Below are 13,467 nucleotides of genomic sequence, written 5' to 3'. Positions count from 1 at the left end.
AAATAAATAAATAAATAAATAAATAAAAAAAAAAACAAAATAAATAAATAAAGAAAATAAATAAATTTATAGGAACTTCGACTTCGTCACGTTGGGCGCCATTCGAGATCAACTCTTCGAGAGATAAAATTTTCACTTCACCATAAAAAAGCCATTGTTTCTTTGTGTTCCATTCAATGTAATTGTTGATCTAACCAAAAAAGTTGCACTTTTAGGCTTCTTCACAATATTTCTGGGGTTTTCAGCACCAGATTCTTCATTTTATTGGAAATGGGCCTCATCGAAGGAATTCCGGATCATATTCATGAATTTCAAACATCCAATCAGAAAATATGTTATTGATGATATGATCGGCCGGCTTGAGCTGTTGTCTTAACTGAACTTTATGAGCTTTTTGGTTCAAGACCCAGGATCTTTTGCAAAATACGTTGCAAGTGTGTTTTTTTTTTTTCTTTTTGGAAAACTCTGAATTTTTTCACTTGAATTGATAATTTTTGCTTTCTCATCCCTTTATATAAAATATTCGAAAAAACAATTTGCCACATATGCTTGATGTTTCCCAATAAATATGTTATTTTTCAAATTTGGCCTCTTTAAAATAAAATTCAAAAAAAAAAAAAAAAAAAATATTTTAAGTGACCATTAAAAAAAACTACAAAATTACTTTTCATACATCAAGACATGTCCAGAAACACATTTTTGAAACGCAACAGAAAAAAATCCCCATTGAAAAACAACAACACAAACCCGAATGACAAAATGTACATACAGCAAACAAATCGGGCAGTAAGGGGAGAGTGGGGGGTCGACATAACGAAAAAGACCTTTAAAACACGTTTTGTTGGCGATTTAACCTCTCAGCGCCGCCTGGTTACTATTGTTGTAATAAATGGCTACTGCTGTGAATGCGGGTAGAATATTTAACACAGAGGCCCACAACCACACACATACATACATACCGAGCAATATGCTTAATATAATTAAATAACTGTTAAATGTTTAAATTAAACAAAAAAAATGAATGCTTCCATCGGATGGATGGAAATGCCTGCCAGCAGCATTCATGGACGACGAATTCAACACAGTAGTAGCACAAACAGGCCTCGGGCGGCAGCAGCAGCACCCATAAGTGATGAAATGTGCTTGTTTGAATTCGAATCATTCATTCTCACATTAGTACATTCTATACGTATGTATGTGTGCATGTATATGTGTACAAATGTACATTTTCCAAACTATGTTTCAATGATGAACTTGAAAATCAATTTACAAAGTCGAGAACGTAATACAAAAAAATTCTACTTCGTCCCATCCCCCATTCTCTAATCCCCCGCCCATTTGTGGCACATGAACTAAAACAAAAAAATGCTTTTATACAAAGCAGAGTTATGCCGAACAATTTTATATTGAAACACACACACACATTGTTGCAGTACGAGATTTATTTAAACAGACATGTTTTGGTTTTTGCAATTTTTGGAATGAGTACTCACTCATTGGAAAATTATGTGAAAAATCCGGAAAATATTAAATTAAGTAATAAAAATCCCACAAGTTGTGAAGCAAAACATATTGCCCAAAAATATTCGGGTTTATAGGTCAAAAAACGTTTTTTAATTTAAATACATATGATTTTCAGATAATCAAGCTCAAAGTCTGAAAAGAAAAATTGCAAAATTAAATCAACCTAAAATTCTCAAGATAGATCATCCAATAAACCCTATTTTGTGTAGTTACAAATTGAAACAACAAATTTCTAATTCTTTTTTTTTCTGTCAAACACAAAATTCCAAACAAAAAAGTCAATTGATAAGATTGATCCCCCCAGACATAGGGAGCGACGCGTGCATCCCAGTAGCCAGGCGGCGGTTGGGGAGGTCAAACCAAATGATTGCTGTTAGGTCCACATCAATGGCGGGAGAGGTATCATCATGATAGACATTTGTTGTAAGAATCAGTATGACGATGCCGTCCGCCTCCTAAGACAATAGTTTCGAAGTTAAATGTTATTGACAGCTGCCGGTATTGAATTTGTTTTATATGTCTTTTTTTATAAAAAAAGAGAAAAGAAACCGTTAAATAAACTAAACTGAAAAGAGTAGAACACATTTAAATAAAATAAATTAAAAAGAAAAAAAGAAGAAGAGAAATAGCAAAAATAAATAAATAAATGAACTACAATCATTTGTTTATGCTACAAAATTTTCAAATCAAATGTCTGTCGTGGCAGTATCGAGAGTTGATGTCAGGTTTAGATGGGTTTGATATCAAATCAATGTATTTGTTGCAATATTTTCAATTTAAATTTCGTTAAAGAAAATAAATAAATAAAAAAATAAACATTTGATACCCAGGCTGATTTGATTCCCTGTTTATACTCTCAGCCGTTGGCTACAGAGGGTATATATCATTTGATACGGCCAAAACGTGTCTCATCGAAATAACGGTTTTAGACCTTGGGTATTTTTGGACCAAATATCTTTCAGGACATTTGGAGCCGATCTAGGGTTGTTCGACCGTTAGTCCGACTGTCTGGCTGATGCGCACGATAGAGTTATCGTATCGAAGGGAGTATCCGATTTTGTCAAAACTTGGCACATCGCAATATTATTATTAAACGTAATTCAAGTTCGGAGAGGGTGTTACCTGACCCACAAAAGGTCAGCATTTTCACAGAAATTAATTTACCCTATATGGCAACAAAGAATCATCAAATTTTGAGCAACCTTTGCAAATCCCAATATTTGTATTGGTGCTAAGTCAGGTGCGAAAATGGACAATAATCATAATTTTGAATCAATATTAAGCGATCATCTCCTCCATGCTTAATTTCTTGAGGATCGGACCTGTGGAGTGATTACAATTTAACATGGACAGACGCACAGTCGGACGTACGGACATACATAGTTAGATAGACTCATCTCGGCGAGATAGGAAGATCCACATATATTTTCCTATGTCGGGAACTAATATTTCGAGGTGTAACATAACTTTTGACCCAATCAAACTTATAATACCCCCAACATATAGTGTTGTAGGGTATAAAAACCTAGCATATTTATTATACTAAGAAGATATTTTTTAGTTTATAAAAAATAAAAAATATATATTTTTTTTTTTTTTGGAAACTTATTGTGCATTTATTTTTGCTGTTTGTCCTAGAAAAATCGTTGATTAATTTGATTGAATAAATTCATTCTTTCCCATGAAATAGAAACCAGTTTTTGTAGGATTTTTTTCGAACTTGACTTCTGTCGAGCTACCGTTAATTAGATGCAGATTAAAAAATAAACATTTTGTTAATAACAGAGTTTAAGCCTCATAATTAAAATAAACAACAAAAGTAAATTGAAATTAATTTGTCATTCATTAATTTTTGTTTCGCATGAAACGACAACGAAAATTCATTTTTTTTGGAATTTTGAAACAGGTATTTAAAATGTGAATTTCTTTGTGTTGTTTACCACATGTTGGTGGTGCCAGACATATAAAAACAGTGAAAATCAAAAAAAAAGTATATCATCAAATTTTTGTATAATATTGAAACAATATAGATCATAAAATATTGAGATATGTGCTTGTCCGCTTATACGTGGATGATGGGTTGGGGTGGGCAGTAAAGAAGATATACAATATCGCACCCATGAAAGAAAAAAATGAAAAAAAAAAACAATAACACCACACCAGTGGCAGCAGACAAGAGAATTTTCATAGAAAAATTGTGTTGATGGCAGAATTTCGTTGTTACGTTACGTCTAGTCTCGCCCAAATCAAATTAAAGAAGACGAACACAAAAAACTGCTTGGTAATAATACTACGTCAGCCAGCAGAGACATCTTCAGACACAAGAATTATGGGTTGAGAAACTATGTATGGTGGATGTACACATGTATGTAGGTATGTACGTATGGCGGCTGCGAGACATTGTCTGAATGACAATTATTTGTTTCTCTGCTGCCGCTGATGTTGCCAAAATTCAGGTTATACAACAATACTCAAAACAATTATTTAAAATTTTTTGATACAAAACAAATGTGTGTACGTACAGTGGAGAGGTATTTTTTCTCGGTTTCAATGTTTCTATTAGTTTTGGTAAAAACAAAAACCATGCAAATAGTTTTGTTGTTATTTTCTTTTGCCTCACGATAATAGCGAATATAGCCAAAGGGGGCCAGTTGTGTAAATATCCCATAAATTTTCAATATAAAAGTCAAGAGAGTAGTTGAATCTTGTTATTTCTAACACAAACAAAACATAAGACAAAATAAACACCGACTTTTTCCCCGAATTATTTGTTTATAGAGAATACATTGGAAAGTAAAATTTTGAAACTATTTCCAATAAGAGAAGAAAAATTAGTTGCAAGGTTATGAAACGAAAGAATTTTTTTTTTTGTATTTATGATGTGTTTATGTCTGTTTTTCTTTAGTTGTATCTTTAATGCGTGCCAGTTTGTCTGGAGATTGCTGAAATTACCTAACTATGAGATAAAATAGTCTAGATAGAATATTTGTGTTTTGTATGGTTGTTAAGATAAGTGATGATTAAAAGTCAGGGTTCGTAGAAAGCCATAACCTTATTTTTTGTAGGACTGTATAAACAGAGATCATCCAGACCTCTGAAATAAAGTTGTTATTACAGTTATAATTGCATGAAAATATTCTCTAAATAAAATGTTGTCCACAAACAAACTTAGATAAAGTTCGGACAATATCATTAGGCAATATCAGCCCACTCTTTCTGGTCACCATTTTCACGCGAAATATTTTACGGTATAGAACAAGAAAGTTTTTGCAAATCCCAATATTTGTATTAGGGCTTCACTTCACTTCATCAAGTACCTCCCCCACAAAGGGTCAACATTTTGAATAATTATAAATCTTAAAAAATGTGAAATGAGAGCCCGATTGCCTTCAAATTTTATGCATTTCAATATTTTTTACCAACACAAGATATGGTATGAAGATGAAATATATCGGACCTCCAACACAACGGCTCAAAATTTTGAATAATTAAGTCTCTCATGGAATGCAAAATAAGCAATTGATTCCTTCGAAACTTCGCCAGTTTAAATATTTTATGGTATGAAGATGGGACATATCGGCCTTTCTGGTTCCGGTCAATAAAGGGTCACAATTTTCAGTATTTATATCTCTCATAACTTGCGTTGATTTTCGAATTTGGCATATCCGAATAACTCTCTCAATCAGAGATCTAATGTGAATATGAAATCTATGGATCAACTCCTCGCACAAAAGCTCAACATTTCGGTTATTATTTATTCGCCTAAAATTGAAATTAAATTTTCGATTTTTTTCAGAATTTTTGTCATGCCAATATTTTTATTCAAAATATTACAAAAATTATCACATATGTTATATAAAGTGAAGAATTAGAATAACTTAAAACAAAAAAATAAACATTTCTAACAAAAATATGTATTTTTTAAGAAATTGAAAATTGTCGAAAAAAATAATTAAAAACATTTTTTTTTTTTTTGAATCAAAACAGTTTTAATTTTTTAAATGAAATTAAGAAGTGTTTTTTCATTTTTGCTTTTCTATTAGATCTTTTTCTTAAAAAATTATATTATTATAAAACAGAACAACAATCTGAAATTGAAAGAAAAACATATATTTTTTAATAAAATAATTTTTTACTGATATTTTCCTTCCTTGTTTTATTTTATTTTTTTTTTTTTTTATTTTTGAGCTCTTATTTTTGTTTTCCTTTGGAAAAAATGTCTTTCTGATACATTTTTAATGACGTCAACCCTTCTTATGAATATAAATTACAAATAAAAAATATCACACCTTTATTATATCGTGAAATTTGACGTTAATGGAGTTTTTCCATTTACCAGTTTTTTTTTTATTCAATTTACACACTTCCCATCTTGCAAGTACTTGCTAAATTTCGGGGTAAACTGCTAATATGTTTTCTTGTTGGTTTATGCTTTTATTTTTAGATATTAATTATCAGTGGTTGATTTAATCAAATAAATATCTCAGTTTTTTTGAAAATTGGATTGAACAAATTACTATCTGTGATTGTAAGACCGCGGCGTGTGCCACCGCCTTTTCATGGGGCGTGCGCTATAATTAGAATTATTATGTGAGTCGGTTTTCCAAAACCTTGAATGTTTCTTTTTTGCGTTTTTTTTTATTTACCTTTTGTAGATAAAAATAAGACAGCAGCAAAAATATATATATTTTTTGTACAATAACAAGTGAAACTAAATCAACAATATTTTGTTATAAAAGCAGAAAAAAGAAACAAATAAGAACATAGTCATTATGCAGAGTAATGAGTTTTTTGTTGTTGCTGGCTCTACCACGTGTACTGAAGGAATTTTTCTAGTTCGCTACAATAAGTGCGCATTTTTTGGTTTTTTTTATTGTTGTTGTTATTATGACTCTTCGTAAGTACCCACATTTGAATGTAATTCAGAAGACGTGTTACGTTTTAAACAAATTTTACGTGATTTTTTCATGAAATATTGTTTGTTTTATTTTTGGAGGAGGAGGGGTATATTTGCAATATTCTACAAATTATTACAACCTTTTGTAATAAATTAGAAATATTCCAGAGAAAAATATTAAATATTTTTCTGAAAAAATTTGACACACATAAAAATTAGAAATTATTTCATTTTTCTTTATTACCCCTGTTTGATGACATTTTGTTAAAAAAAAAACAATTAAGAGAAAAAAATAGGCCTCTTAACTCCTTATACCCCTATGTAGGTATATACGTCTCGATTTTTTTGCTCTATTTATGAATATGACAACAAATATTGAAATAGAGAAAAGAAAAAAGAAGAAAGAAGAAAAAATCCAAAGCAAAAACATCCGTTTTCTGAATGTCATCGGAAAATGTCGTTTATTTTGTTGTTTTTTCTTCATCTTCTTGGCAATGTAAGAAAATTTATGATTTTTTCTTAAGGCGGGCAAATTTAAAATTAGAACAGATCGCCGCCAACAGAAACAAGCCAAGTGTATATGTATGCATGTAGTATATTTTCTTTTAGGTTTTCTTTGACGTCATTGCAAAATTGATGATGGCATTGAAAATTGTGACATCATTGAAAAATGGACGTCTATAGTTTAAGGAATAAAAATAATGATCTAATGAAATGATGTATGGAAAAATTCAGAAATTAAATTAGGTTATTAGACTTAGTTTGCATTTAGAATATATGTTGATATTCAAAGTGGGTAGGTTATTTATATATATGGAAGATAGTGAAATAGCTGACTGATCTAGAATCTATGCCCAGACGAAATGTGAAATCATGAAATTTTGCACAAAGGTCCATATTGATGCGTAGGCATGTCATAAAGCTCGGGTTTTGTACTAAAAGGATACGAAAAGTATTAAAATATACAACAATTTGAATACTTTATAGTGGACAAACGGAATGAGCTAGAATTTAGAAATGAAAGTCACTAATGGAGAGCAGGATAGATATACCAAGAAGTTTTTGAAAAATGGTACCTTTTGGTATTGTGTGAACAGAAAGTGAAAATTTGGAAATTTTGTTTGAGAATAAAGGTTGGAAAGTAAGTTTGATACATGATGGTTGTTTTGGAAATACTAACTTGGAGGTATAAAAACTAATAAGTGTTCGAACTGTACTATATGGTACTAAATTTGGTACAGTTTGGCTTACAGTGAACGGATGAAGCGGGATCTCGATTGGTGGTAGAATTTTGACAAAGAGGCGGTTGTGTACTACAAGTACTAAATAGTACTATATTTGGTACAATTTGGTATTGTTGAACTCAAAATCTAAAATTTAGTATTAGGGTCGATATACATGTGTAGCCTGGACATATGGAGGAGGTTTCGGAAATATATACTATAATTGTACGAAAAGTACTAAATAATACAAATAGAGACGAAATCCTGAAATTTAGCGTAGATATTACCCTGTTGTCTGTGGTTAAAATGTGGAGGTGATTTTAAAAATGTGTAAAAATGTTCAGAAATCCCAACCATAGCTAAGAACCCACTTCTTCAATGAACAATGTATGTAACCTTGTCAGATCTAAAACCAGCTGATCAATAACTCACACATAAACAAGTAATACTTATTATATTTATTATTTCAAGAACAATGACTGTAGCACGCCGCAATATTTTCATTTTTTTTTTTTTTTTTGTAGGAAAGCTATTTAAAATTGCTAACCTTTTATCACAAAAACGTAATCTACATTTTTCATGAGACTTGATCATCTTGTGTTTGGTCAACATTCGCCGGGGCTTAAATTAAATAAATGATTCATTAATTTCCAGTCATGTTATTAATGTAAAAGTAAATATGTCTATCTACATACATATTTACCTATATTTGTATAGAAATACAAGCTTGGAATTTTTGTTTCAATTTTTTTTTGTTGGTACTATTGGCGTACAGAAATATCTCTGATTTAATTTCGAAATCGTCTCTCTGCATATACACATGTATTCAGCATGTGTATGTGTATGTTTGTATGTATGCGTATATAGAATATAATTCCAAGAACATTTTATTGTGATAAATGATTTGTAATTATGGTGTATATACTGTCAGAATGTCAGTCGATGCGCTTTTGTTTTATTTGCTGTGTGCTGTTTTGACTGGATTTTTGTTGATTTGTGTGTGTTTTTTTTTTTTTGCTCCATTTGAAGACAACCGTCTGTCTGTCTCAATGACAATGACGTCGCGGGACATTAACACCGTAGAAAAGAAAAAAAAACGCAAGCGATAATAAATTTAATGACAAAAAAGCTTCAATTTGGTCAATTTCTTTCCTTTGGTCTAGGCAGTCGGACGCATAGAAATGATTAATGTTTTTTCGTTGTTGTTGCTGTGGTTTTCATTAGTTTATGATATTAATAACAAAGTACACATAATTGATTTGAAGCAGTAGGCAGAAGTTTTTTCTTTATGAATGTAGATGTGTGTGTGTCACTTGGACAAATCATGTGGTAATTTAGTCATTCAAAAACAGGGCTAATTTTTTCCAATTGAACCTGAGTCAAGTTTCCCAAAGGGAAACCATTTAACTTAGCTGCTACATCAATACTTTATGTTATAATTTTATGGCTGGTACGAGAACATGGCTGCTAAAGAGGAAGCATAAAATAATTACGCATTCATTTAATTCAAATTTTGCTGTCCGCAAAAGGAAATTTGCACTTAAAAAAGTATAAGTTATTCTTTTAAATGCCATTTTGGTGTTACCTGCCAATTATGTTTGAATTGAATAATCATTCTTATGCAGTACTCCTAATTTTTGAAGAAAAAACACTGACTCATCAGTTTTTCTAACATAGTATTCTACTTAGCTATCATCCTTTTGTGATAAAATGGCTGTTAAAAGAAAATCCACTACAATTAAGTACTTCTTTGAAATATAAGGCTAACAACACCATCAAAGTTTTTCCACAATCTATTGATGGGAAAATATTTTTAACTTGAAATTAATAACTTTCTCCTATTTAAAACAATTTTCCCAAAAGAAATTTTCATTTTAAATTTATTGCTTTGGAAAAAAAAATCGTAATAGATTTTACCCTATTACATAAAGTGTTTTGTACCTTATTTCGTATACCCAATTGTGTAACCAATGTCCTTAGCAGCAACCCACCAAATTCCTTGCAAGCAAAGCTCATGCGTCAGAAACAAAAAAAAAAAAACACATTTGTTCATTTGGCATTTTTCCAATTATTTTGCTATCAAAAGAGGAGTATATCAAAAAACTCCAATCCACTTTCCCCCAATAAATAAATTTCCACAAAAATAACTTCCTACCCCCAAAATAAATCTAATGCCCAGCCAACCCTATCAAACCAACCCCTTAACTAAACAACATTTACAACTCCCAAAGAGGAAAATGGGGAAAGTAGACAAAAAATAAACAAACTTTTGCCATTAATGCGATGATGACTCATCGCACTATGTAATGGGCACAAGGACAAAGGCATTAAACTAAATTGATTTTCCTTTTTTTTTGTTGTTTTTTTTTCGTTACAGTCATATCGGAAATATATGGTGGTAGGGTGTGTTGCTAGGGAAGGTCTTTGTTTAATGGTTTTGTTTTTGTTTTTTGTTTGTTTGATAAGAAATTTATAGCAAGAGGTACGGGGACAATGAGTAATTTTTTTTTTTTTGGGAGTGTATAAAAAGCATTTGGAGAGCTTATTATAAGGACAACTAATATTTAGAATGTATATAAAAACAGACATTTACATTTTAATGGTTTACTTCGTGGAAAGGAAATTTGAAATATAAAGCCCCAAATAATATTTCACCAAAGATTTTTTTTTGTTTTTAACAATAATCTGGTTTATAAAAACCATAATATTTTCTTATTATTTTTACAAGGGTATTATGTCTTTGGCTCATTGTTACTTTTGAGGATCCTCATAATATAATTTTCTGGATCGATATATGAATGTCCGTACGCCTGTCTCACCATGTATTTTGTGAACAAAATATAGGTCGAATGTATTGCCCGATCGAAATTAAATTTTTCACAATTCATTTGTTTGGACTAAGGACGAACCCAATTTAAGATATTCGGAAAATTTTTATATATAAGTCCTATGTCCGAACTAAAAGAACAGTTTGCACCAAATGTGTCATATGAATTCAAATAAGATGGATATTGGCACATGCAACTAAATTGATCCTAGAAGCAAGTATGTAAAATTTGGCAAAATCGGTTGAGAAATGTGTTGTGTTACTTTTTTACTCACAACCGTAGTTTGAACTCCAAAACAACGATATTCGGGAAAGATATAAATTACAGCTCAGAAATATCCTTGCTAAATTATATCAATATCGGTTTAGATTAAGAAATAGCTCCGATATATTTCTTTATCGAATTTTAAGTTCATCGTGCACCAAATGCCTAGGCCTACATTGAATTATGGTACATACGATCGAATTCAGCCTGGAAGAAAGTGGGTCAACTTTGGTGATAATCGATTCAGATATAGCTAAGTCTCCTACATATACGTTTCATTCGATTTGGTGTTTCAGTTCCTTACATTCGTAATATGCACTCCACAACAATCAGATACAGCTCGGTCGATCGGTCCAGATTTGGACTTGAATTTGCGACTTAACAGTTGTGGTCCACCAAATTTGTAATATCAGAACAGCTCAGAAATACCTCTGCCATATTTTAGCCAGATCTGTCCAGATATAATCTTAATACAACTTTACAGGTTTTGTCTACCAAATATGTAATATAAGCCCAAGTTGGATGCATTTTTGCACATTCTACTGAATTTTTCCATTTTGTGAAACTAGGTTTCCTTCTCGTAGTCATATCATACAGCAATGTCTTTTAGTACGACTCCGTCAAACATAGTGTCAATCGATTTCGAGTTAAATATACATAGGGATAATATAAGTTCGATCTGATTCTAAATTATTACTGCTCTAAAGCAGTTCGCTGTAGCGTATTCAGTTGGTATATCATAGTTGGTATGATCTGTTTCACATTTATTCCAAATATGAACGTTTTTTGTTGCGCGTAGCTCTGCTAAATATGTATGTATGTATCTTGACCTTTTCTTACTTCTATTTGTATTGGATTACTTGGTGGTATTGAATTTGAAATATAAACTACCAGAAATTATAAAAACAGTATATATATTTTAACAATTTTACAAGAATTTTAATATATATAGAATAGAATAGAATTTAAATTAGAATATTTTTCCCAAATAGTTAATGGTTCATAGCATATATATTTATATAAAGATTATATATTTTTATTACTATTACTTACATTACAATGTAATTATGATATGACAGTCATAGCATATTTATTATATGCCATATTTTTTAATATATGAAGTATATTTTTTATTTAACAATGTATTTATTTAACAATGTATTTATTATATAACACTATTATTACCTAGACATCGTCATCATCACTTGTGCTTTTTTTAATTTTTTTTATTTTTACACCACATTTTTCTTAAAATTTATTTTTTCCGTTTTCTTTCATTTTCATTGCATTTTTACAAACTCTCATCATATGTGTTGTTATACTTTGCGCCAATTCTTTGTGTGTGTGTGCCCCCGCTCACCTGTCTCATGTGTCTTATGTTGTGATCGATCAATAACAAAATTTGTATTGTGACAAAATGTTCATACAAAAACGCTCCAATGAACGAACGTACAAATGCCCGTATGGACGACTGCCCGCCCGCCTGCCTGCCCTTATGATTGCTTGTTTTGCCCATTTTGCATTTTGATCTCCCTTTTTATGATTTGATTCGTGCCGCGTACCACCAATTGCCGATTGTCATCATTGTTGTTGGCGCTGCCTCTCCTTATTGATCATATGAATAAAATATATGTGTACATATCTATATACACAAATTTTACTATAAATATGATATATTCATTTGATAGCATGGGAGAGCGGACTCCTATCGGGTCGCAACGGTTGTACCAACCGATGACGACAATCTTACAGCCGATGGTCATTACAAGGTAAATATTCTTTTGGTTTCTTTTCCTTTTTGTATTTTATGTTTTGTTTTTTTTTTTTATGTCTTTTGTTGTATTTTTGTTATTATTTTTTCATTAACATTTTTTATTATTATTTTCTTAATTTTGTGACCCATTTAACATTATTTTGTTGTCAATATTAATATGCATGTTTTTGGGTATTAGCTGCATACTTTATAATTATTTAAAGTGAATTTATCATCCATGATTTGCATACTGCTCGAAAATAATTCTATAAATTGCCCAAATAGTTTCCATAAAGATGTACAAATTTACAAAGTTCATAATTGTAAAAAAAAAATTAAGGGTATTAGAGGACCTTTATCTTAAAAAATCGTGTCTCTAAAAAATCTTTCTTAAATATTTATTAAAAAAAAAAAACAAAGTCTGCAGATCTAAAAGTCCTTGAAACAAATGTTACTCTAGTCGTCTTTAAAAACTCTACGTTTGAAGTCCCTAAAGCTCTTAAAAAAATCTAAAAAAATCACGTTTCAAGTTTTTTACATTCCTTCACAGAAAAAAAAAACTTTTAAACCGTTCTAATAGTCATTTTTAAGAAAAAAATAAAAAACCCTACATTTAATGTTCCAAAAGTTCGTTACAATAAATCTTTAAAAGTTTTCCGTTAGAAAAAGCTTTTTCAAAACTCTACTTTGAAGCTCTAAAAGTCCTTTACAAGAAAAATCTTTAAAAATTCCAGGCTTTAATCCACGTATGAATTTAAAATATTCCGGTATTTAAAGTTATAACAGTCCTTCACAAAGAAATTCCAAAATTCTTATATGAATCTCTAAAATTCCTTTGAAAAAATTCTTAAACAGCATTAAATTTGTATTCAAAATTACCTTTCAAAATTTTTTTTTAAAATAACTGCTAAAGTCCTTTACAAGAATTCTTTAAAAAAAATCTGCACTTTAGGCTCATAAAAATCTTCACCAAATTCA

The 13,467-nt window shown here is 30.5% G+C and overlaps 1 protein-coding gene across 8 annotated transcripts in view; it reads left to right on the top strand.

Moving 5' to 3' along the window:
* The window catches only part of LOC101893028 (sodium/potassium-transporting ATPase subunit alpha), a 123,053-nt gene that overhangs the window by 89,620 nt on the left and 19,966 nt on the right, over positions 1–13,467 (top strand). For 5 of the 8 annotated variants that reach the window (XM_020037539.2, XM_011295117.3, XM_011295116.3 and 2 more), the window contains one exon: positions 12,425–12,505. The exons of the other annotated variants lie outside the window; for them this stretch is intronic. In XM_020037539.2, the coding sequence (XP_019893098.1) occupies positions 12,425–12,505 (81 nt within the window). The remainder of the gene's footprint in view (positions 1–12,424; positions 12,506–13,467) is intronic. 8 annotated transcript variants of the gene reach the window in all.

This window comes from Musca domestica, unplaced genomic scaffold (assembly GCF_030504385.1).
Source record: "Musca domestica strain aabys unplaced genomic scaffold, Musca_domestica.polishedcontigs.V.1.1 42, whole genome shotgun sequence".
NCBI classification, from domain to species: domain Eukaryota; kingdom Metazoa; phylum Arthropoda; class Insecta; order Diptera; family Muscidae; genus Musca; species Musca domestica.
The sequence above is the reverse complement of the archived record's forward strand: the minus strand, read 5'-3'. Positions and strand labels throughout refer to the sequence as shown.